The sequence below is a fragment of the Scophthalmus maximus genome, chromosome 3, assembly GCF_022379125.1.
Source record: "Scophthalmus maximus strain ysfricsl-2021 chromosome 3, ASM2237912v1, whole genome shotgun sequence".
Lineage (NCBI taxonomy): Eukaryota > Metazoa > Chordata > Actinopteri > Pleuronectiformes > Scophthalmidae > Scophthalmus > Scophthalmus maximus.
The window spans coordinates 15,405,827-15,432,565 of record NC_061517.1 but is presented as its reverse complement, the minus strand read 5'-3'; the positions used below and the strand labels follow the sequence as shown (position 1 = coordinate 15,432,565).

General features: G+C 42.3%; 1 protein-coding gene and 1 long non-coding RNA gene across 11 annotated transcripts; one reads left to right on the top strand and one right to left on the bottom strand.

Moving 5' to 3' along the window:
* Nucleotides 1–1,072: 1,072 nt before the first annotated feature.
* prdm2a (PR domain containing 2, with ZNF domain a) lies at nt 1,073–21,808 on the bottom strand. Of its 10 annotated transcripts, none has more exons than XR_004795142.2 (5): nt 21,598–21,808; nt 19,882–19,951; nt 15,140–19,353; nt 11,263–11,336; nt 1,073–7,842 (listed from the first exon to the last, which is right to left on the bottom strand). XR_004795142.2 is itself a non-coding variant. In XM_035643791.2 (4 exons), exon 3 carries the CDS (start codon nt 19,285–19,287, stop codon nt 15,172–15,174), a length of 4,116 nt encoding a protein of 1,371 aa, XP_035499684.2. In that variant the 5' UTR covers nt 19,288–19,353; nt 19,882–19,951; nt 21,598–21,808; the 3' UTR covers nt 12,150–14,172; nt 15,140–15,171. The 10 variants fall into 10 exon arrangements, 8 of the variants coding, with proteins under 8 accessions (XP_035499684.2, XP_035499677.2, XP_035499680.2 ...); XR_004795144.2 differs by having other exon boundaries at nt 1,073–7,839; XM_035643791.2 differs by lacking the exons at nt 1,073–7,842; nt 11,263–11,336 and adding an exon at nt 12,150–14,172.
* Nucleotides 21,461–22,596, top strand: LOC118316215. The gene is made up of 2 exons (XR_004795145.2): nt 21,461–21,589; nt 21,727–22,596. It is a non-coding gene; the product is annotated as an uncharacterized LOC118316215 (long non-coding RNA).
* Nucleotides 22,597–26,739: the final 4,143 nt, after the last annotated feature.

The following is a 26,739-nucleotide window of genomic DNA, read 5'->3' as shown; positions in this document are numbered from 1 at the left end:
ATGGCTAACTAGCTAGCATTACAAATTAAGACGCTTTTCGGCGCATCACTGTTTTTAACAAAATAAAATACACTTGTTGTTTTGAAGCAATAATACAATTATTTCGTTTTGTCTTTTGCCCAAATTTGGAGATTTTCCTCTGGTGGTCATCATAGCCTTATTTAGTCTTCAGGCTATGCGGTGCTCTGGTACATGGCCTAAACTAAAACCAAATGACTTAATTTGAAATGAAAATTTAACCGAAACAAAACCTGTCATTCTACAGCATCAACAACAGGACATGCTTTTATAGAATCTATTCCTTTGATAGGAAGTAGTTTCCAATAGTTTAGAGGGTTTTTTGTCATCAACTTTTTTGGAATCCTTGTCAGTGTTATGAAAACAAGATGTGCTGCTTGTTGTGTCCATGTCTCTTTTATTTAATAACCCTTTAGGTTATCCACAGCACATGAAAATTTACTTTTATTAATTTCACCTGCAGTGTTGTACAACACTGTGTTGCTTTTAGACAGGCAGGAATAACTTACTCTGACACAACTCAGGCACAAGAGGTATAAATACATTACTGCATTCAGATAAAAAACTGTGGACACAAGCTGAAATTTAAAAGTAAGAAAAACCTTTTTCATGGCCTTTATTTAATGTATATTTTCCTTAAGTCATATATCGACTCACACTCCAGTACCGTACCATCAAGGATCCAACAAAATCCGCAGAAATAATGCCACCGTATTCACAGAACATGGCGCCACTAATTTTGCTGTTTAAAATACACGTGCACATTGGAGTAGATAATATTGAGCGGGAAAAAGTGAAATATTACAGAAACAAATTTTGCATGAATTATGTGTGAAGCTCCAAAGCACAAATACCATCTGCCGTGATGTCCTTGAGGGCACGTTAGGACTTAACACAGAATTTCCACGCCACATCTCTACAGTATTAAAAGGTAATATCTTCTCATTTTTTGTCACTGCGCTGTAGATAAAGTCGGTGCGATAAAGTGACTAACGGCTATATCTCTTGTTAGGGATGAATCCTGAGAAGAAACGACTCAAAGAAAATGCAGGAACAATTTTAAACGCATGCAATCTTTATTCGGAATGACCTCCGTGGGTCCCTGGATGTGCCAGCAGTACAACGTTTATGTTGGAAAGGTGGCTCAGCAAATGGTATTGAAGAGAGGATAAGTATATGTAGGATGAGGCGAGTGGGATGCATAGACAAGAGCTTGCTGACCAAAAATATGTTTTCAATCAGGCTCCGCTGACAGCATACTCATTCATCTTAAGGTTAATGGAAGCTGGAGGTGTCCACCTCTAAGCGCAGGGATGGGAAGGAGTGGGGAGGCATTGTAAATTTTTCAGAGTGCACAAGGTGTCCCATGGTCTGCCGCCTAAACTCAAATGACTGCCTCGACAGCAGTTTCTCCTCCGTGTGGAGTTTTGAATAATAAACTCGGAAGCAGGATGTTTGCTTTAAAACATCCCCGACCAACTTGGCACCATCGCTGCCACACTTGAATTGAGCTTTAAGCACCCCATCATCTGGAGGCATACAATTCTAAAAACGACTTATTTGCACAGTGCATAGGTCTTTTGCTGGCTGGGTGATCAAGCTGTGGCAAGCTCTATATTTCACACGTGATCCTGATGCCCCCCAGGATTTCTAACTTCATGTTTTCCAGTATTGTGGTTTCTCACTCATGTGAGGAAGTGTAGGCCCACTGATGCAGGCGGATGACCTGCATTGACCTGTTAGTAACAGGTCTAGACATCAAGTATGTCAGGGCATGTTGCGTAATTATAATCTTTCTTATCCTGTAGGAGAGACATCTGCTTATGTTATTTAGTTATGTTTGGCGTAAAAAAAAATACTGACACACAACCAGAGATCCACTGTGGTGAAAATGGGCTCCCTATACCAAAACTTACAACAACAAAAAAAATACAACATCAATAATAAAATTACAAAAATACTGCAGCGAAGCCATGATGAAAACACCACATCCTCACTAACTTGCTGTGTGTTTGTGAGCACTAGGAAAATACAGTCTGAGGAATGCAACATTATTAATGCTCTTTGTAGACTGTGCAGCCTTGTGTGATGTTAACACACACATTTTATGGGCATGAAATATAATGATGGAAGATACATAATTTTAAATATAATGCGGAAATTAGTAGATTTTAAATATTCTTCAGTAATATCCAAACCTCTGTACAAGGCCGGCAGCAAATAAGTAAGGTAGAATGTACTTATTGTTAATGGGATTAGTGGTAATCACCACAACACAAATTGCAATCAGTCCTCAGCAGGAACACAACATACTGTTACCCCCTTAAATTACACAACATGCACCTCAATCCTTCCCATAGATCTAAAATCCACAAATACATATAAACCCCATCATCCCTGAAATCACAGCAGCAAAGTGGAGGTATGCAGCAACCTGTACCCCAAAGTGCTGCACCGCATGTTTTTGACATTAATCCGTAGTCATGATTGTGGTCTGTGTCAGTGTTTGAATTATTTTTGCTGTGATGGTGAAGCTGACTGCAATCTGCGAGATATTAGTGAAGTATCTCCCGTGGCTTTACTTCTTCAATTAGGTTGCATGGTTTTATTTTAGTATAGCAGCACAGATTGTGAGAGATCGTGTCAATGCGCAGATCTCGTAGGGTCACAGTTAATGTAGCATTTTATTTTCACTAATCTGCCTGTATAGAGCAAACTCAGAGAAATAAAATAAAGAATCGTGAAGAACATCCCAGATTCCTTGACTCAGCACTTGGAAAAACAATCATTCACTTACTGAGTGCACACACACTCACTATTCCGGCAAGCCTCTTTTTCCGTGAGACTGGGTTGCAACCTCTCTCGCAACGTGACTCCTTCTACATGATTAGCAACACTGGGAGCATGAAGCTAATCTCTCACCGCAGCAAAACCCACCGGGTAAGGAGGTGTGAGGAATCTGCGACTGTGCAGGAACCACACCATAAGTGGAGGAAGGAGAGGAATTAATCACCTCAAAGAAGACCGAAATGTGTCCTACACCTGCGATGGTCGCATATTAAAATTCCAAATCACATTCCCCTCTACTGTGCAGGGGATTTACTGAACGGTTTATTGAGGAATTAGAGGATATCCAAGGGTAAAATGATGAAGTGGTAAAAAAAGAAATACTCTCCAACCATGACATTCTCTCCTTCTCCAGTTATTACATACGTGTTTCTGAAACTCAAACTGGGAGATACAGCCTTAATAAAAATGGCATTAGATATTCAGCCTCAACTCTTCATAACTGCAAGGCTGTCACATTTTGTCCAGATCTGTTTTTCACAGATGAATGTAATTTAGCTTAATAATATGTATTTGACAAGGTATTTCAAAGAGAATTTTTACTCTCATTCGTCACTTATTCTCTCTTTCATATTTGTTTAAATAATGCACGGTGAGCAGTAACATGACAGAATTGTGTATTTCACCACATTAGTAGAACAGCGATTTGATAGCGATATACTTCAGTGTATCACTGCGGCATTAAAATCAAAATCCACCTCAACAAAAAAAAGGGGAAGCACAGTAAAGGGAAGGAATTGTCAAAATTATTGTTGTATTTTCAACATTAACATATCATTTTATATGTTGATTTATTTAGCTAGAATTTGTGCCAAGACACGATCTCAGACAGGAAGCTCCCCCCATCAGTGGGGGCGTTTTGAGAGCTACGTAGATCAGGTCCAGGAGAAGTTATACTATTGATCCACAATCCAAACAATACCCTAAAGGTTTGTTCCGAGTAATGCTCTGCAATTGAGCTGTAAAACTTTTGCTCATCGGTTTTTTTAAAACAGATATCACTGCACTGGGAAATAGACTGTCAAGAGGGAAACGATTTTTATTTCTATTACAGGAACAACAAAAAAGGTGTAGGGAATTTGTCAGCGCAATTTAGGTTAGAAATAATGTTCTAACCAGAATGGACTAACCTTGAAAAGTCAGAGACATAAACTTCCACCAAATACTTTTTAGAGGCCTAGGAAACTAAATCATCACGCTGCCTTGACAAGGCATTGAGGCTCCTGAGGAATTTCTGATAACACATCACAACACTGAGCGCAGAACAGATCCCACAACCAGTGGGGAGCGACAGCATTGTAGCAGGATTATGCACCTGGCACTGCCACGTGAACGTGTTTCATGAGGGGGGGGAATAAATTCTGTTTATTCTGTCAGGGTACCATCAGAAGGATGTTAATATTCGAGTCTTTGGGCACGTGCAACACTCATGTCATGGATTTTCTCCCTGCAATTCAGGCAGGCCTTTGCATATAGCTGAGGGACTTCTGATCCAATGATGGGTGACAGCCAAAGATAACAAAAAAAATCCCCCTATAATTACTGTTCAGATATTGCGAGCCAGCACTTCTGTGGATTAGTCTTCCAACCGCCGCGTAACAGTATATAAGGTTGCTGCTAAAAATAGAGAAAAAACACCCATCTCTTATTCACACAATTTGCAGCTTGCTCACTTTCTTGCCCCCATCCCATCCCCTCCCCTCCCTCTATCTCCCCCTCACTTCCTTCGCTCTCTCTCACACATTTGAAATAGCAGACATGCGGCACAAGCTTCAAAGAGCATAGATAACTTGGGGAGAGCAAGACTGACTGTAATTCACCACAGCACATGCAATGATAATGTCATTTTCACAAGGGGAGTGTAGCACTTTGGTTTAATGCGCCCGGCATTCTCACCTATACTGTGACTGATAAGCAGGCATCGGAGGTTACTGAAAACGAACGCATCAAGTTGTTTTAAAGATCAGTTTGATTGGGGGGAAACAACAGAGTAGGGATGCAATAAAACTCCTTGGCCTTATGTGAAATAAATGTGTGACAAAGACTGAAAATGCAGTGTGAATAGCTTCTCAGTGTGTGATATTCCAAAGGCAAACAGGACAAAGGAAGCTTGATTTGCTCGTGTCATGTTTTATCCCCGGTGTCACGCTGCCTGCAGGTTCTCCACTCTGCGTAGATGAGTAGCTAAGTGAGTAATCATTTCAATTGTTCAAATCAACCAACACACAAATAAACAGCAACAGCAAGTTTCTGTTGTACAATATGTCGTTGCAAAGAAATCTAACATTTCAATTGTTGCAGACGGCCAGCGAAAAGCTTCCCTTTTTTAAAGCAGCAGCCTAAAAGCAACCAATTTTACTGATGAAAGAGAGAATAAAGTCGTACGACGTACAGTTCAAGTCATTGCAGAAAAAAGCTCAAGGTTCTTTTTGGCACGGCAACAGAACTGACAAAAAAAACAATCCAAATCCATTTCCGTATCACACTAGATAAGCTTGTGCAGCAGTCATATGAATCTGCAGAAAAACCTGTGGCAAATCACAACTGACTATGTTTCACCTCTGGTCATTACAGCAGAGCATTAGGGTCAGGCATTCAAAAAATGAGGGGAGGTTTTTTGTGCCCCATTTTGCATTTGGAGAATAAATTTGAAATTTGAAATGTTTTTTGTGTTGTTTTTTTTGCATGTCGAAGATAAATTAGAAATTTCAGGATACTAACTTTAGTGCACATGACTGCCTCTGCAAAAAATGGAGAAATAGAGATTCAAACTTTCAAATGTCTATATTTCACATGAAGGGCTGTACAGTCATACAAACAGACGGTGAAGAAATGTGCAAAAGAGAAAAAGTTTCAGTCCATGTCGGACTTTCTTCATTGCAGAATGAGGCATGCATAAACTGGTCCGCCATATATATATAGACTCCTCTTAGAGGTCAGGTGAGTCAGCACCTAGTCAGTCATCTAGAGCTTGATTAGGCACGAGGACAATTACCACAGGTCGCATCACTACAAGCACATCAGCAAACACTACAAAGAAGAGTCTCAGCAGACTGAAATAGCTGATAATGGACGAAGGCAAAGGATACTGATGGTTAAAACCCTACACTCCTATGATGAAACACTCTGCCAGCTCGCATTGCTGCCAGCCGCTCCGCTAACTGGATTTGAAGGACCAGAGGAGTTGACTTTATTCTCAACATTTCATTTTTACTCTCAAAAGTTGCTTCTCTCATTTTTTTTTCATGCCTGACCCCAATACTCAAACGTAGGTCAGCCGTGGCCAAAGGCTCCCGTTTTCTGTTGAAGGAATTTTGTGACACCTTGTAACTGATCACCTCAGGCAGATTATTTCATGCTGGCAGATGCGGAAAAAAGAAATTAGTCACAGAGTCTCAAAGCTCAAGCAAACAATTCCTACTGGACCAAGTCACGTACACAGAAAATACATAGTCATACAAATAATACATACAGTTATGAACGCACCCACATAGGCAGAGTTGAAATGGAGGCTGTGGGTGTCTAGGACTTGTGTTATATAAAATCTCTTCAAATGTTCATTTAAAAAAAAAAAAATCCCCATGAAGTGCATAAGCATAATTGTGAGCAAACATCATCTATTTTTCACTGCAAACTAACTCAGCAGCCTCAGACGTATTTGCCAGGATGAAATCCTGTTAAACTTCATGTGAATTAATGAACAAGTTCAATGTACATTCCTGTTTGATAAAGAAACACTTGTGACACCTGCATCACAACAAAAATCAAACATTATCAACGTCACAAAGGCATTTATTGTTATATTGGATTATATTACGTTATGTATTTGATCAAGTTGTGTACAATTTTTGAATGTTAACTGTATCAACTGTCAATTTTTTTCTGCTGGTGACCATTTGTTTCCTTCTTTTTACACGTGGTATGTTTGGTCAGGCAAAGATCAAAGGATGTTACGCAAGGTGAGGTCTGCACACACACACACACACACAGACACACACACACACACACACAGACACACACACACACACACACACACCCACACAGACACACCTTTTCGCATCTGTTTCCCATACCAAAGGAACATCGCATACTATCAACATTAATACATATTTGTGTTGAAATATGCACTACTCTACAAATTATTAAATTGATTAATACATAACCCACTTATGTAATATCTCTAAAATTGAAACAGTCCCATTGAGTTCAGAACTAAATTATGAATTGCACCAGATGCTTCTTTAAAAACAATGTGATACTGATGTACAATTTTTTTTGTGGGACAATCATTTTCAACTGTTGGCTCCCTAACCACCTTATTTTTTCAGGATTTACATTACGGTGCCATATTTAAAAAATAGTCCACTTTAAAGACGGTCTGTAAAGTCCACTCTGTATTTGTGCTTAACATTAAAAAACAAAAATACCAGAGGCTGCACCCATTTTTTCACTGCATGCATCAGGCTTACGCTCAACCAGAGCCAAACAAGGTCAAGAAAACTTTGTCATTTTGATATTTTGCAGACTTGCGTGTGGATGTGAACACTCACTGGCTTGCATGAGCTGACCCTGACGCCCAAACACCTGGGAGAAGGGGCTCCGTCTGCAGGTGAGCATCTCCTCCATGGCCGAGCTCCTCTGGGGGGGGGGGAGGTCCGTCGTCTTCGGCAACAGAAAGTGCACTGAGGGTCAGCCTCCTGAGCGCGGGGGCAGGTCCGGCTGTTGCGCCGGAGCAATCTCCTTCTCTCTCACTCTCTCTCTCGCCTGAGTGCTAAATTGCCTCCGGAGCCACCTCACGACCTCTCCTGCGCCTTTCCCAGGGCTTCGCACCGGCTGCCTCCCGCTCTGACTGCAGATCAGTCCTCTTGTCTCGTTGCCTCAGACGCCGTCAGAGATGCTGCTGCTCCTCAGCTGATGGGAGATCTGCGTCGGGGCTGCTGCTCTCTGCCAGCTCATTAGTGCTCCAGTGTGGCGCTGCTTCAGACAGAGAGCACAGCGAGCACAGCATGAACAAAGCAAGAGAGAGGATGACAGAGAGAGGGATGGAGGGAGGGAGGGAGGGAGGGAGAGAGAGAGAGCGATGAGAAGAAGAAGCCTGCTGAAGACAGAAGACAGACTCTCTCTCCCCTGACGAAAGTGAGAATAGAGAAGACTGTGTGTGCATGTGTGTAAAGCCACTTCTAACATTACAGCGAAGCTGCTGCTGCTGCTGCTGCTGTTTGTATTTGTGGGCTATGGTTTCTCCCTCTTTTTAACCCTCCTCTATGTTGAGGTGACAGTCATAAATGATGGGAAATAAGATAAGTGAGATAACACATATGTTTATCGGGCTGCTGTTGAATATGTGGTGTGAGGAAAATACCAGCGTGCTGCCCAGAGGTCTGCTCATTCACTGTCATCCATATTAGATGGAAAACCTGGAAATCCTGCTCTACCCCCCCCCCCCCCCCAAAAAAAACAAGAGGTAAACACAAAACATACAGGTAAACTGATGCGACCAAGCTTGACTTTATTGGGAAGGATGGATTGTGATGTTTCACTGTTCACTGAATACAGTTCTCATACCTGTCTGTTTGTGCATGAAAATTTGTCTCTACCATTATTTATGTTCCTTTTTCTACTGATCTCTGTGATCTACCGTGTGTCTAATGCCTAGATCCACACTAAATGTCCTTCAGCATAATAACGTTTACGTTATTTCTTTCCCCTTATTCTCCTACATGGGGATTATTTTCCAAAAATATACAGAGAACACTGATCCTGCATCTCTCTTATCTCTCGCTCACGTACGAACAGTGAGGCGTATGCAGTTTTTTTTTTGCTGCTCTTTGTTTGTGCAGTAAAAAAAAAACAAATGAAAGAGGAAGAAAAAAAAAAAGAAGCCCATTCGCGAGCCCCTGTCAAAGCCAAACATTCTGAACGGCCACGGACACACCAAAAAAAAATCTGTTTCAAACTAAAGGGGCCAGTGGATCATTAAAAATGGATCCGCATCCTTTATTAATGTCCTCATTACCATGTCTGTTCTGCTTCCAAACGAAGAGCACGCAGAGAGAGGGAAGAGGAGAACTGTACAAAATACTTTATCCACATATCCTGTTGTTATTATTGTTTCCACCAGCGCTGCTCGGAGGGGGTGCGTTACCTTTGTGGTGCCATAGAGACGGCTTCCTCCTCACTTTGAACTCAGCCTTACACAAGTAGTCGGAGGCAACAAATGAGCCGTACCAGGAGACCTCCAAGCCTGCGATGTTCAAATATTTGAATTTTATTTGAGTAAATGACTTGTATTGAGACCCTGGGGGTCTGATTTTCAGGGTAGATCTGAGGCTATACCGAAGGACTATTCATGTTCAGAGTATTGATGTTCAGTAAGTGAAGAGGTCATTGTACACAGTGACATCCTAATGATTTTTTTTTCCTGCAAAAACATCACTGTCCCTTCCTTGGGAGCGAGCAGTGCCCGAGGTGTAGTGGACCTGACCTCTGCCCCCACATGGAACACTGGGATCCTGACAGGTCCTCATCTCCAGGCGACGCGACGCATCACTCAAACTCCCGCCAGTCATTTTTGCCTCTTGACAAAAGGAGGACGAGATCTCCAAACTCACCCAGGAGCAAGGTCAATGGATACAAAAATCAAAAATAATAAATGACTATGAGTGTTTATCAGACTTTCTGCGAGGATGATGAAATCAACAAGAAGGAGATCAAAAGGGGTTTTCGCCTCAGACCTCGGGGATGGGTGTTTTTGTTTTCCCATCGACTCGCCTCGTGTGTCCTCACTTCTCATCACAACCTCCTCGGAGGGTACGACAGGGCCCTGGGCTGAGACGCCAATGTGCGTTGGGCACACGAATGCAGCCTCGCAGCTCGAGGTTACTGCTGAGCCCTGGGAGATCCTGCACCTCGGGCCGGTGGTACAGCGCGTCGCTGCGGGCACACTGGCACCTGACTCCTCACTAAATATCATCTGCCACCTGGCATGTTCATCCCTTATTCCCAGAAACTCTTATTGGACTTATTCACAGTTACTGAAAGGACATCAGGTGCATTAAAACTCCTTTTATATACACCTGCAATGAATACGAGAGTAAAGCGTTTGACGGCGTCTGGTTTTCCTATCAGTCCAATCACAGAGCACATGTTGTCTACGCCTCATGTGTTCACTCTGAGTGGAATCGGTTTCCTGGAGCTCTGCGCGCGTCAGGTGCCATGAGAGAAAAATGCAACGAAACAAAAAAAAAAACATGAAAAACAACGCGTCTTGATTTTGGTCACAAACGCACCACAAGTCTCCGAAGAGTGAAAATATAAGCTGCACAGGAGGGAAACTCATCTTTACATGACAACCCACTGCCGACGGAACGAGCTGGCTACTGAATCCTGTGAATTTGCAATTGAATTACGTTGTCGGCTAAAGCCGCAAGACGAGAGGAATTATAGAGACACGTCGACGTGCGGCACAGCCACTGTTTCCAATGCATTCTCGTAGTAGTACCGCTGAATGATCAAAAGTATCCGGACCCTTATGTTATTGTCTGTATGAAATAGAAGACTCAGCAGAACTGCAAAAAAAAAAATTCCAATTAAATCCATGGCCACTGCACAGTGTTTTAACGACGAGGGCCAGCACTCCCGGTCACGTTGGCCCGTTTCTCTGAGCCAAGATTCATTCGAGAGCTTTCGCAAGATGAAAGTCAACAGTGTTACATTTAAACGGAGGTGGAGTGGTCTGTGATCACACGGTGGTTTGGTGAACAGTTTGCTACGTATAGCCCGTGGAGATCTTCACTACTCAGGTTTCACATACGGCCAGTGGTCCGCACGGATCTACAATGTCAGTTTCAAGAAAAGCTCATTCGAAGGAATCTACTCTGAGGAAGGACACGTGTTTTGGGTTAGGTTGTTTAACTTCTGGAATGAATTGTTGACTGAGGGTTATTTGGTGTTCAGGCGTTCAGATCGATAGACTGGCCCGTATGACTCACTGTGGGCTTGTACATGACAGTTTGTCCTGGGCATCACGGCAGCACAGTGGTTTCCCTTGTGTCGGATTCTTGACACATTTGAATTTACGAGCAAACCTCTGTAAGCCAACAATCTGCTTCCTCTGTTAACTCCGTATTTGCTTTTCTTTCCACCAATTTATAATTTGTCGGCTTCTCCTCAACCATTCAGATAATTCGACTAATTGACTTTCCCCCCACAAAACCAAGCCTTTGCAAATTAGCTTTCTTTGTGGACTCCTCCTGTTGCTGGAGCATGCGAGTTGAGTTGATTAAAAGACTTGAGCTGCTTAAAAATGAACAGCGATTAATTTGGCAGACGCTCGTCACTCCTGCCATTCAAACAGAGGCTCCTCCCCCTATTTCCCTTTCGTGTGCGGTTACATACCAGTGAGCCTTACTGGACGAACTGGACCCTGGATGATGTTGACCAGCTTAAAGGTGAGATGTTCCCAGTCGCTTCTGTCAGGGAACGCAATGCAAAGACAGAATGAAAAGAAACGAACAGCTGACAAACATAATCCAATTTAAAAATAATACACGTGAATTGCACTATCTGTGACATGAAATAACTGATATCTGTTGATTAGAAACAGGAAAGCTCGAGTATTCTGATAGTTAAAAAGGTCACATGGCTTTATTTCGTTATCCTGATTGACATTTGTGATCTGTATATTAATTTATCAATACTGAATAACACAGGAGGATATGTAAAGGGTGTAGTGAATAATTCTTGTACCTTCTGCCTTTTTCTGTTTTTGCTGTAGATAAAATATAGACATGTAGGCATTAGAAATAATGACCAATGTTAATATCAACCAGTTACACTGCATAATTGCTTATTCACCACTACCTTTACATGAAGACTTTTTTGCGTTAAGATCACAAATGTGAAGATACTGGTGGAGAGGATGCTTGAAAAATGGAAAACAAATGTTGCTGTAAAAGGGATTTTTCAAACAGAATGTGGGATTGCGGAAGAGATGCAGTGGTGTTACAAAATCTCTTTACTGAATCCACTGCTTCGGATGCCAAAGGAAGGAAAGTGCGCCACCACCTGCTTGTTTTAGTAACTTGCAGTCAGGCAGTAAGCTACGAGTCAACAGAGTAAAATAAGTCCCTTATATTACTGCATCTTTTCCAACAATGTCTTCCTGCTTTCTTTTATCCGTCCTTGTTTGTGAAACCCTCAGGAACAGTTTTTCATAACAAGATTATCATCATCATCATTGATTAGCTAGAAGACAGCTTCAACACAAACATCACATACAAACGTAACATTCTCCATTTATTTTTTAACACTCCCTTGAAAAAACATTAGTGCAAATCATACAAAGAAACCATTCAGAGATTGATAAAGTGATTTTAAATTATTAATAAATATACACGACTCAATTTACACTTTTAAATGCTACGAGCACCTTTCACAGTTAAATAACAGTCTCCCAGACCGTCCTCTCCATCCCACACATTACAGTCTGTCTGAATGAAAGAAATATCATCAGTCGACGCTTGAAAAGGCAAAAAATGTGAAATGGATGTAGCATTACACTTTCACATACAGATATATTATCAAGTCTTAGCTGTCCCGTATTACTATAACCCAGTTCAATCATCATCAAGTAACTACCCTGTATAGCACTGCAACCAGTAGCTTATAATTCAAAATCAAACCGATACAATGTGTTACACTCATTCTTTGACATTAGTGACTTCTCGTCACAAACATTTTCATATGCACTTGACAGGCTTTCATCAAAAATGACCCCATAACTGATCTAACAAATCCATGTTGTGATTTATACACTCCTGTACACAAGCTTCATGCAACTCACACAGATGACGTGTATATGTAGTGATGAAGTGTGCTACAGACGACAAAGACCGAAACAGACTGCACTTCTAGAATGAATGTTTCTAGTCATTGAACAGGGGTAATAAAAAAAGAACACGCAATAATATTTGACAGAGATTTGTAGAAGAAGTGCAGCAAATCGAAAAAGAAAGACTTAAAAGCAAACTGGCCTAAATATTACAGAAGAAATGTGGTGGAGCCAGAAGCGGGAGTTTAGTCATGTCAGTGCTTGTCAGAATTAAACTCTTTGCAGGAGGAGCGTTGCTGTTTCCAACCCGTACAGAATATTGTTTGCAATGTAAATACATCCAACTGCAGATCTTCCCAAAAGTTGGGAGAATATTTTTAGTGGCCCATGAGCTTGAAAATCTGAAATATGACACAAGTATGTGAGAGGAGCATTGGACCGCAGTCACTTGCTAACATTCTTTAGGGTTCAAGTTTTTTGTCTTCTTCAGTTATCTGGATTTAGGGTTGTGCTCCCACACAGACTTTTGAAGGGGAAAAATATACAAATAAATCTGGCTAACTGCGGTTGAATCCATTTAGTTGGACCACCGAAAAGTACGTTCTTCATATCGAGACACTTAACTTTAGTTAACGGTTTCCTCTTGATCACTTTTATGCCATATTTGGTCATTTTCATACACATTTGATGGCTAATAAACGTCATTTGTCTTTATGTAAATACACGGCGACTGGTCTGACTGGATAACACACATCATTAAATCTGTTAAATGTTATATTCACACCGATAAAGGAAACACGGACTTCCCTAATAGAAATCAACAGTGCTGATAGCGTACAGGAATTTCAACAGGAAGCTTGGAGCCAATGTTACTGTACTATAGAGCATATGACTTTTCTATGATTCTGTCATCTTAAATGTGTCTTACGTGTAATTACACTAGTCTTTGTCAATCATAGCAACACTAGATTTTTTGTTTAAGGCCAAACTGCATCAACATAATCCATTTTAAATTAATGTAGCTGTGGTACAGGCTCACACCATGCAGTAGGAGTTTAAACAAAAAAGGCCACACCACAACAGATAAGGAAAAGTGCGAATGCATGCTGAAGATGATTGACACCTAAACCATCCTCTCTTAATAACCTTCGTTTGTGACACGTAGCAGTCAGATTAACTTCCAAAGTGCAAATCCAAGCTGTTGACACAACGTTTATGAGATGATGAGAATAAACCGACGAAGCATCAAGCTACTACAAAAAGCATTTAAATACTCAAATTAAACAGATCCACTCACAGCAGTATTAAGTCATATGTTATATCCGTTCAGGATTCAGTCAGTTATTATACAGTATGATGACATCGATGCGGTTAAACTGGGATTAGCAGTTGTCTCCCTTTAGTACGACTGAAGATGTATGAGGAGTTCCAGTCAGCAGAAAGGTCCTGAAAGTGACACAACAACAAAAAACATACTGTATATTGATAAAGATGTGGACAGGAGGTTGCTTCGTATCAACATTGCCTTTTCATTTTTCTGAACATACACATAACTTACTACAACAGTACATTCACCTTGATTGTGAATTCATCTTAAGGCTGTTAAGTTTCATACTGTATTTAAAATGTATTTATTTTAATGTGTAGCTTTATATGGATACAAAGCATTGATCACTAGCCTTGGTGAGCCTTTATATTTATACACACCAAAAGAAAATGAATACAGATTAAAAACACATATAGCAATACAATAAAAGTACCATAAAAACAATCAACCACAACATTTCTAGAAAAACATTTAAAATCATCTAATTTTAAAGATTTTTAATATCCTTACTCTATTTTATTCTCTTCATTTCATTCTTTTAATTGTATCTAGTTTTATAGGAGTTCATGTATGTACGTATATAAATATGTATAGCTGTATATATGGCGTCTTTTAACTACCTTGTGCCTGTATGTGTAAGTGATGCGTTCATGTGATCTGTGTTATTGCTGCTGTAACGCCACAATTTCCCTTGGGAATTAATAAAGTTAACTCTCTATCCATTTGTAATCATAAAGTTACCTCTCTATCCATTTGTAATCTAGTTTGAAATAAATCATTTTACTTGCGGAAACCTTACAATTCCCCATGGATGCTGGAGATTAATAAATCCAGGGCCATTAAATCTGAATTTCTTAGGAGCACAGTTTATGCGTTTATGGCCGAATTATCTAAATGTTTAACATCTGATTTTAATTATATTGTAACTTAAAAAAACTCTACTTTGTGTACAAAATTAGTTTTTGCCCTCTTCTCATTTTTGTTACCTATACAAATTAGTAATTCCTGTGCATGTCTTCTATGTATGCAATGACTGAATTTAAATATATATGATTAGTAAACAAATAATTGGCTATTTTTTAAAATAATTTTTCAGATAAATGAGCTGTAACTACCTTCTGATCCTCTGTCGGCCGTGGGGTTGTCTTCAAGTTGAAGCGCTCTGCTCAGAGCTGCTGGAAACATCTCCAGTGGTTTCCTCTCGGCTCTGGGTGGGAAGCAGCTCATCCCTCTGCGGTGCAGTTGATCGTGGTTTCACGATGGTGATTTTAATGGGAATTCCTTTGACGCCATGCTGCACTCGGCTGTACTGGCGCATAGAGGGGTTGAAAGTGCGAACAATGGGAAGTTCATTCAGAGTGGGCGTCTCCTGTTTTGGCTGCATGCTCTCCTTTATGATTATTTTACTTCTTTTGTTTGAAAAGACAGTCTGCACTGGTAGGATGGCCGGCCTCTTCGCGAGGCCAGAGGTCTGGAATCTAGTTTTATGCTGAGGTGAGGCTTGTTGTCGTTTCTCTTCAGCGCGAGAGCTCCCTCTGTGCAGGCGTTGGTCGTTTTCCTTTGTCACAGAGATTCCCCCTTCTTTTCTTTTCTTCACCTCTTTAGGTTTCTTGGGGCACACGGCCATGTGTTTGGTTCTGCTGCGACGCATGCTGAACTCCCTGCTACAGTGTGGGCAGACAAACACCTCGTGCTGCACATCCACCTGTGTGGGCGTCGCTTTATTTGAAGATGAAACTGACTTGTTCCTCTGTGGCATAACCCTTTGGACCAACTTTTTCTTCCTTTTGCTCAGTACTTTGAATTTCATTTTCATTGGCGACTCTTGATTGGGTTTGGACCTGTTTGAGTGGCTGGCCCTGTTGGAAGCATTTAGTCCGTTAGTAGAATTAGTAGTCGACAGCACTCCGTTCTGGGTTTTTGCAACGTGCCTTAGAGGGATAGGATTCCTTTTTGGTGTGTATCGCCTTTTATCGCTGGCATTTGCACAAGCCAGGATATGCTTGTGTAGCTCTGGCATGTTATCAAAGCTCTTTCCACACTTGGTGCACCGAATGGCTGTACTAAACGTTTGTGGGATGTTGTGGGTGGTGAAGTTTGTCGCTGAAGCCACTGAGCCGGCGGGCGACCTGTTGTGGTAAGGAAATGGAGGAGGCTTGAAGCTGGGATAGTGTTGGTTAATGCCAAGACGGACGTCTGGTCCTTTAACTTTCCCTCCATCTGAGGCCAGGATTTTTATCGTTGTAAACAGCTCCTCAGCGGCCACATCTACTTCACTTTCCTCCTTTTTCACTACTGTCTTGGGATCCTCTGGAACGTGGGGCACTGAAGGCTCCGCTGTGACTTTTGTCGAGTTGTTGTAGTTTTGAGGTCTTAGTTTGCCCTTTTCTTCTTCTGTGTATGTACACTGCTGGCCAGGGTGCAATTCCTCCTGATGGTGTTTCAGATTGCAGAGGTAGACAAACTCTTTTGTACATGCACTGCATACATAAGTCTTGCCCACACCGTGGAGGCTTGATCGATGGTCGAGCAAAGCAGAGGGCCTACCGAAGAGCAGCACGCAGAATTCACATTTGTAGGGCCATTCAGCAGCATGGTCACCTACGTGATGGCCGAGTTCTTTCATTGAATGGAAAAGCTTATCGCACACATTGCAGATGAAGTTCTTGGTGAAAGTCTGCTGTTGTGCGTCACCTGGTGTGTCATTTGAGGATTTGTCCTGTTCAGCTTTCTCAAAAGAGGGGGAAGTTTTAGATGGTATTTCAGGTATGGATACAACATCGTCAGCAGCTTCTTCTTCTTCTTTTATGGTTGGTGTTTTTGCATTAACTGCAGGTTCTGGGTTGGGACTCGATTCCCCCAAAGAGGGACAATCAGACACCATTGAGGTGGTGGTAGTGGACAGAGTTACTGATTCTGCAATGGTGGACACAAGAATTGTGGGGTCCAGAGTTTGAGCGTCGGGCACTGATACAATCTGTTGCTGTTCGATGTGATTAACAACCATCTGTGTAGGTACTGGATCCTCAGAAGGGTTTTCTTGTAAGGAAATTGAAGCAGGGACTACACTGCCTGGGGTGTCGAGCGCTATTGTGCACTCTATCAACACCGTGTTACTGGTAATGTTAAAAGAGTTGATGAGGGAGTCATTTAAAGTTACAGTGGGTGCGAATGGTACTTCTGACACAGGAGTTGAGTCAACAATAGGTGGATTGAGAGAAATCTGATCGGTGAGAAACACGTTGCCCGGCAGATTTAAAGTCGAGTCGAGGGGCTGGGAGAGAGTGACAAGGTTTGCGGAATTTGTGGTGGCAAATGCAGCGGTTAAATTGCACTCTGGAGAGTTTAATGCATTTTCTGTGCAGATGACCAAGGGCTCAGGAGATATATTAGGGCCTAATACTTGGATTGGTTGGATTGAAGGGTTATTAATGGCTGGTGGTGGTGCCAAAACTGTGATTAATGAAGGTGCAGAAGAGAGCATGGTGTGAGAGGCAGGGGAAGAAAATGCTATAGTACATGGTGTAGCTGGTGGGAAGGCAACAGAGGTGAGGCAGGTGGATGATGGGGTTAGAGAAGTCGGGGGTAGGGCAAGTCCATAAACAAGTCTTTCTGCAACTGGGGTCACCATATCTGAACCAGTGACTATGTTAAAGTCCGTGACTAAATGAGTCTCAGAATTCCCCACGCTTACATTTTGCTCTCCGATATTCATTAAGGGTTTCTCCACCATGCATGTGTTTGATGTAACTTCTTCCAAAAGCACCTGCGAAACTAAATTTAGCATCAGCTCAGATTCACCGAAGATCTTTTTCTGCAAACTTAAATCCAGCACGGCCTCAGTTAAAGCTAAATCTTCGTTTCTTTTGACTGTGTTAGAGAGATCTAGTGGTTGCTGGTTACAGGAATTGCCACCAGTCAAGGGGGGCCAGCTCTCTGTTGAGACAGGTGTCACTGCTGGCTCCTCCACAGCTGGCGGCGAGTCCTCCTTCTCACTGGCTGTTAGATGCACAGGTGAGATATGCTGGGGCTCCAACTGTCCTGTACTTTCAGCAACAAAATTTTCAGAATCTGGCGTCGGCGTTTCTTCGTTCGATGTTGGGTTTTGCTGTGGGGAACCTGTTGGAGACCCGGTCCTTCTTTTAAACCTTCCTGTTCCAGCGGGCAGGACAGAGAGAGAGACAGGCGAACAGGGCTTCTCACCATCTGTGATCAGGGCAAATGTCGGGTTAAGGCCATCCTGCTTCTCCAGAAGCTGCTTCAGCTTAGGAGACAGAAACACTGTTCTCTCCTTCTGCACAACGGTGGACTCTGTATGCAGAGGAAGCAGATTCTCAATTAGTGAGGATACAAGGGATGAGGAGGAAGAGGACACCACCACTTCAGACTCCAGTTCAGTTTTAATTTGTGGTAAGAGAGGCGGTGTAGCAGTTCTCCTCTTAGCAAGTGGTTGACCAGGTATCTCTTTGCCTGGAACTGAATCTGTATTCAAAATCTGGCTGATTTGGGTGGGGTCCAGAATCAGGGCATCCAGTCCAACTAAAGCTGAAGAACCTGAATGAACCTCAGCCGCTTCGCAGCTACTTACTGTACTTGTCGACACTATCTTTCCACCAATGTAAAAGCTGAGATTCTCCGAAACATTGCTAGAAACGTCTAGCATGTATTGTTCTGTGTGTTGCCCCTCATTCCCCAGAACAGTAGCAGGTGCAATGTTGTCGCCAAGCTGTGTTTCCAGTTTAGACGTTTCAATGAAAATGCTCTGAAGACTTTCCTCCTCAGGCAGCTCTTTGTTTTCTTCATGTACGAGTTGCAGGTGCTGCTCGTGGAACATGCGACTATCTAATTCTCTCTGTTTGTCTGGCTGAGCCGTGTGGTCTTCGGCTGACAAAATGAAAGTATTAGAGGTCGTGGGGGATAAAGTATGACGATCCAGTGGCTTCATCTTCTCATGCTGCGGCTGACCTAGATTTGAACCTAAAGACATGTCGCTCTTATTGCTTTTGTATGGCTGTGCCTCGTTGTTAGCCAAAGCGTGGATGTGCATGTGTCGTTCCAGGCCTTGCTTGCTGGTGAAATGTCTCTCACAGTGCTGGCAGGGAAAAGACTCCCAAACTCTCTCAGTATCCTGATTGGGATGTTTGTGAAGATCTTGGTATAGAGAGGTAACCATGTCAGTTTCCTCTCGATAAATGTCCCCCTCCTCCTCCATATCCTCATTGTCTCCAAAGTCAGAGCAGTATGGGTGAGCGGATTCCTCCATCTCCTGTTGAGGTTATATGCAGATCTTGGAGGGAAGTCTGTCACACAAAACTGATAGTTTTCAAACCTGTTGAATAGATGAATAAGATAGTGTTATTTAGACAACATCATATATCTTAAGTGCAATTTAGGGATTACATCAAATTAACTTAAATGTCCATGATAACACTAGTCTAAGCAATTAAACTTTACAATGCAAATCAATATGACAAAACATGTTTAACTGCTATTTGTCTTGTTCCCCTACTCAAATTACTATTTAAAGCTGAAAGTCATCGATTAAAGGTGCCGCTAAACAAAGTTTATCAGGAATTAATGTATTTTTATTTATTAATCACATACAGTAATCACTACTCTCAACAGTCAGGCACCTGAATTACAGTTGTACTATGGTAGTATTAAATTCTAAATAGGCCGATCCCAATATCCTACGACAATGAAATTATTTTCATACTCTTATTTATTTGGCTTCGTTTGCTACATGAATTCAATCATGGGGATTCCATTTCTGAAGCATCTAGTAAAAAAAAATTAATTAAAAAAAACATTAGTCAACATAAAAACAATCTGTAGAATGGTTATCACACCATCTTACCATTTTAATGGTCAGTGAAGTGTAGAAGGCATGTTTATTTGATCAAGGATCACAAAGTTGTGTCTTTCTGCTGGAAGGAGAAAGAAAACGGCAAACACATTAAAAATATAATGATGATTAAAAAAAAAGAAGAAAACTTGTTAAGTTCCATACCAAACTAGTGAGTGATAAAACTGGTCAGAGTGAACAGCTGTGGAGTGGAGGAAGTAAGGTTACCTTAACTCTTTGGACATTTGGCTCCTGAATAAATAAGCCTTTGGTCCCGTCTTGTTTACTCATGCTAATGTCCCTCAGGCATATGTCAGGTTTGTGTACATAGTGAACCAGGAAATGCAGCATGGACCCACGACTTGTAGCAATGTTAAGTTAAATGTTGATTTTCTGAACTATCTCCTTTAACTGAGTACAGCCCCAGACAACAGCAAACCTGTCTCGTAGGATTTCCTCATTCCCCCTGGTATGTTTGCCTTACACCTCCTGCTGCACACTGATAACACACATTAAGCTAAACACAAAACAAAAATCCCGGCACATTTGCACCAATTTATTATTATTCTCTATATATTTTTTTGCAATTCGTATATTTTACATTTATTTGTGTGGATATTGTATATATCTTCAAGGCGTGCTGTTACACCGGAATTTCCCAGCTTGGGATAAATAAAGAAACTATCGATCAATCTATCCACACCAGCCAACTGACACACACACACACACACACACACACACACACACACTTTTCCTGATAGCTACCCTGCAGTACCTGTCACCATTTGACATGTTCAGTTTCATTTTGACAACCATCAAAATGCAACTGCAACTGCCATTTTTGGCACAAAATGGCAGGCCCATCATGCATGTCAGGGCTGACGTGCGACATCACACTGTGGTAGTGTTATGACAACATCCACAACTCCGTCATGTCAAGTTCGCTCATTCTATCCTGCACAATCATCCCATTTCGAGCACAGTTATGTCGACAGAGGTCATGTCAACAAAACACCGCATAGCTCGATTTAATGCGCGTCGTCTTTCGATTGCGCTCAGACGCGCCTGCGACGGCTTTTACTGAAGCACCGACATTAAACCAATCAGTCACGAAATCACGTTTGTCGAGACGAAGACAGTTCCAACACCGTCCAAGGGCCTCAATGCCCTAAATGACTCGGGCCAGTTCCCTGTCAATCAAACTTCCATTTCCACCCACCTGCACTGCAACATGCTCATCAAATGGATTTACCAACAACAAGAAAAGAAAAGAGGAGAAGAGAATGAAGACGTCCGTTATGTGAACACTACAAGTGCGTGTGGCCGCGGGGCGAGCGGACACGCATCTGCTTCACCTGGGCCGGTGACGCGCCCTCGCCCCTGCACCATTGCCGGCTGCTCGCACAACACGTCGTCACATCCAATGTTGCGCTCGCGAGGCTGCACGCTCGTCCGCCGCGGTTCTCTCGCGCTGCCCGTCCGCGCTCCTCCAGGTTCAGAGACCGAGCGCTGCTCGCTCACCACGCCCGGCTTCACAGCCCGACGTGCCCGCGACCAGCCTCCACTTACCGGGTGGAAGGAGATCAGCTGTTATCGCCATTAAACCACCGACAACACGCCGCTAGCTACGACGCTAGCCCCTCGCTCCTGGCTACAGTGTAGGATAGAAAACGTTCGACGCGGCGACCGTTGAAACGAAACACACCACGTCACCGTTTCCGTACGTACTTGTGTTTGAGGTTGAGTGTCGTGGAAAGCTTTGATGTAATCTTCTCGTGCAGGTTGTGGACATTAGTGTGTGCGTTTTCTCTCTTCCTTTTATGCAACAAACACGGTTCCGGCGTTCTCATTGGTCAGAGAATGTGGATGTCACATTAAGACCAATCAGCAACAGGTTTGTTGAAGCGCTGGAAGAAGAAGAAGGGGACGAAGAAGAAAACACGTCACAGTTAAAGGCAGCTGTCCCTCTCTGACTGAGCAGAAGAGTTGATGCATCACTGACACCCTGAGTTCATTGTTAAACTGAAACACACAGAAGAATAACATATTATATATTAGACTAAACTATTACAAATACCCTTAAGATCTCTAGCTAGTTTGTATAGGTAATGTGTTAATAATTGATTCATTATTTGTATTTATCAGTAAAGTCTCTGAATCATTAAAAAATATTGGAAAGAAATGAATTGAAACTCTAGACACACTCAAGACCTTTAACTTCCACGGCGACATTTTGTCACTAGGTTTCAAGAGAGATTATCTACAACTTCACATTGTTAAAAAGTACATTTGATTTTTAAAACATATTAAATCTGAGTATGTTTTTCAACAGTGAACAAGTGGTTTGACAGATGCTGATCATTGTTGCTTGAACTTCGTGAAACTACCCTTTGGCCTATCTTATTTCGGAATTTAATCCTTGCAGTGTAGCAATTTGTCCAGCAGAGGGCGCCATATAACAATGTCTCAGCATAGAGGAGTCCGTAAAAACTTCAGGGCACTCACGTTGTACTTTTAACTTTGGTCATTTACATCAAATAAACATTTTATGTGCTATTTTTGCTTGGCATGGACATTGTAAAGTGTGTAATGTCTCTTGCTCTTAAATGGTTTTAATTATAAACAATTGTCATATTAAAATAATTAGTTTAAAGATTAATGCATGTTTTTTTCCAAAATAAACAGACAGGATGCACCTATTTGTGTATGTTTGTCAGCTATAAATTACCTCAGAGAATACTGAATTATTTTAACCTGCACATATGCATATACACATTTACTTGACACAAATTCATTATTCCTATTACACAGCCGTTGAGAAAACAGTTGCCAACCCAAACAGTTTATATATGTATGGTTAGCCCACGTATGTGTTCCCTTCCTTTGACCAGTCCTTTATTTTCCCTTCACAATTGTTAATTGACTCTCGAGGCACTGGCTCATATAAAGCTCACACCTACACAGTTTCTTATGGTTCCACCTCCAGGATCGTGACAGCATGAACGCCTGTCTTGGAAAGAATCTGTATGGGTTCCCCAGACCCCATACAGTATGTATATCTGTGACATTGTGCAGCACATGGGCGGTGTTCTCATGGCACATGCATGGTATGTCTCTTGTTGTAATGCATGTGGGTTGAGTGGGGTTTTTCGCTATCAGACTCAGGCAAGACCTCTGCAAAGCCATAATGAAAGATCATAAATAACAGGCCTCTCTTCTCTCAGGCCTTTTCTCCTCCTCTATGTTTAAGACACAACTTCCCAAACACTGTGTCTGACATGGCGCGGTGCGACATGCAGTAACTCTTAAGAAACAGGCCGTATTAGATTCTCACACAAAGTTAATTCAGTGGCAAGTTTACTGTGATCGTGTTTCTTTATAGTTCTTCATAGCGAGTCACTGTGGACATGCCCAAGGCTCCAGCATGTCTTTCGCAGTTGATGGCAATTGCAGGTGTTGAATTATGACGAAGAGTTCACAACTGGGTCTGCTAGTCAGACACATACGTCAAATCATTACATAAGCAGGTGCTGACTGCCAGGAAGCCTTGTCGCACACATGGCCAAGCATTCAAAGTCGTAGGAGAAAGCAATTTGACATATAATCTTTGAATAATCGAAGATGTAAAAAGTAGGAGAAGCTAAAAGGAAATATTTAAGAGTCTACGATGCACTATGGCCCTATGGCCTTACTATAGATCAGCACGCTGACCTGCCTTACAGTGATAATGTGTGTTTAAATCTACTCGCCACATGTAGAGTATATGCATCCCCTTCTAAGAAGTCGTCAGGGTCGAAACATCATCCGCCCTGGATCAAATTGGCAACTTGTGTCACTGACAGATTTTAAGGTCAACACGCAATGCCTCACCTGGTTTGACCGTAAATAACCTTGTTGCTGTAATGTTGGCATTGATCTTGAAAACAAAATTCCCGAAGCACCTGGAAGACAATCGCGAAGGTGTGACAGCCGAGTACATTTATCTCAACAATAGATTCTAGCCAACTGCCAGTTGTTCTATGAAACATGGAACTCTTGCCATTTTTATTTTCAAATTAGTAATTTATTCATATCTTTTTTCATCACTTTCAAACAGGGCGGTGCATTTCTACATACATAGGTCACACATGTATGTATTTTGACACATTAATATGAGTGTTAACATGTGGACATTTAGCACCATGCCAGCGTTAAACTTTGGATCACAGTTGGATTTCTAATTATTGCAGTCGCTGTGTTTTGTTCCTGGCTTATATATATAGAAATATATATTTAATCGTTTAGTTTGAATATGCGAAGTGGTCTAATAGTCAAGTTTAAACCAAACAGGAAACTGAGTGATTGTGTGAGAAAACTGGAACAGAGTGTGCCCAAGAATAGACGCATGGCAACGTATCCTGTGGCAGTGGGTGCCGGTTCATGCACAACGAAACATTCACCATCCACATGAACATGAAGGACAAGAAAGACAAAGAGGGAGAGGTGGTCCACAACAATGTGTCTCAATGTGTAGCAGGAGGACCACGGAGCAGGACTTTGGAGTGAAACAATAAAGGGTCTCTTGTAGAACATGTGTGCCACGCAGGGTGGACAAAGGCTCGCCTGTTACTGGACAACGGGTCATGGCACTGGGACAATATCAAATTTAATTGCGGCATGTTGTGGGACGCCAGATGTGGCAGGGTAGAACATGCAAATGTGAACACATCAGAACGCTTGTACAAACTGTACAGTACAAAGGCCCATGGTAGTGCACATACATGCACACAACTGTAGCTCATTGTAGTGTCCTGCCAGTGCGTAGACACACACACACGCACACACACACACACACACACACACAAACCACACCCAATGTAATAATCCCCTTAAGTCCAATAAACACGTGCCCTCCAGAATCACTGCCCCTTCTCAGTCCTGCACACACACACACACACACATTTAGAGATGCACTCTGACCCCCATAAAGTTACACGCCGCATGCACAGATACTGTACACACATACACATACACACACACACACACACTTAACATGCCACACACATCATCCGTCTCTTCTTTCACTGTCTCCCCCCCTCTGCTGCAGCACGCAAGCCAATTCCTGCTGTTGCTGCATCACCCATACCGTATCCTACCACACACACACACATACACACTACGTCTACGCATGTCACCTAACTTTGTGCGACTTCTATCGTCCCTCCAGCCCCTGCCACACCCACTCTCCGTCCACCCGTGGACCCAGCTGTCTGCCGCACTCAAAACCCACAGGGGCTCCGGGCCTGACATTTTTCCCATGATATCCCAAACCCATGCGCTCCTCAGGTTTGGCATGTCACCCACCTCGCACGCACAGAGCTCCAGTCAATATAGGACGGCGTTCATGTCAACTCCTTGAGATGAAGAGCTGCAGAAGCAAGCCAGACACACACACATGGAGAAAAATCTCTGCTCGTTCGCACAGGCGCCTTGTCGGTCATAGGTACACACATATTCTGGTGTTTTTGTGTCTTGTATCTGTGATAATAATAATCAAACTATCACATTTCCTCCTGTAGATTTAAACAAAGCATCGACCTAACGCCACAAATGCATTAAATTGAGGACATTTCATGTTCTTAAGTTTGATAAAAAACCAACTGTTGACACTGTGTCATGACAGTAGCAACAAGGTCCTGAACTTGTTCAGCAGAACACAGTAAAAACATCCAATGTGAGGAATATTGACAGTGTAGTTCACTTTAGCTTTTCTTTTTAACCAGCTTTTTTTTCTAGTTTAAGGTGTTTTATTAATTTATCTATTTTATTATTTAAAGTGAGCACACGCAGGTGATCGGCCACGCAGCTTCACCTGCCACAAACAGATCCAGGAGTATAAGCGCGTTGCCTCGTGTTCATTTTCATCCTTTGCATTTAGAAGTCCTCTTACTTCCATTGTGATACAATCTGTGCTTTCTTTACACTGTTGGGATTAAAACATTTGCTGAGTGGGCACCAACAGCTTTCCTGCAAATAAAAAACGACGACCTGCGCAGACCATAGTTTTCTCCTGTGTGGAATATACAGTCAGCTATAAGTAGCCCTTGAACCTCTGGTTGCCACTGTACAGACCAAAATAAGCACGCGTTTCTTCTTTTATACCACAGGACACCGGTCTGGTTTTATTTAAAGGCAAAGATATTGCCTCATCCATCTGTCTAGAGCGGAGCGGCTTCTTCCTTCCTCTCAGACAGTTTTTCGCTCACATCGAGACGAGCACAGGAAAAGGGAGGGAAACTTTGTGTGGTGACCAAAATTCTGATGACCTCATTAGTGGGATTCATTTCACGTGTCTACGTATATGCTCACACCTTTTATATTTACTTACATTTACCGTCTAGAGTGCAGCATGTAGAACCTAGACGCATACTTGGTAGACCGCTCAAACGCACACTCGGCTCATTTTTATGCCTGTCCAGCACATGAGCAGGCGGTTTCGGGTGTGATAATTAAATATTAGGAATAAATGTGAGTGTGCGTGCTGTTGTAACTATGTGTCATGAATCTGACTCAGACTCTTTCGGTGAATCACACACACTTTTATGGTGAGTCTTAATAGCTACTTCTCTGGGACATTTAGCCAGAGCATGACGGTTACGATTGGTTCAGCATGTGTTCATGTGCACAGAGGGCACCGAGTTGGTGCTTTTTGAGTATTTCTGAGTGCAAATGCACATGATCGATGCTGGCAAGCCCACCCAGGAAGTGACTCCACCCTGCAGCAATGTACAGAATTCCCCTTTGCCGACGGGGAGAGAGGGAGCTACTGGCGAGCCGCTTCACAGCCATGGCCCATAGCCTCTCCATCTGCCCCGGCTCAAAAGACCCCAT

Excerpts from the sequence above, each read along its gene's own strand:
- prdm2a (XM_035643791.2), bottom strand. The coding sequence starts at position 19,287 with ATGGAGGAATCCGCTCACCCATACTGCTCTGACTTTGGAGACAATGAG.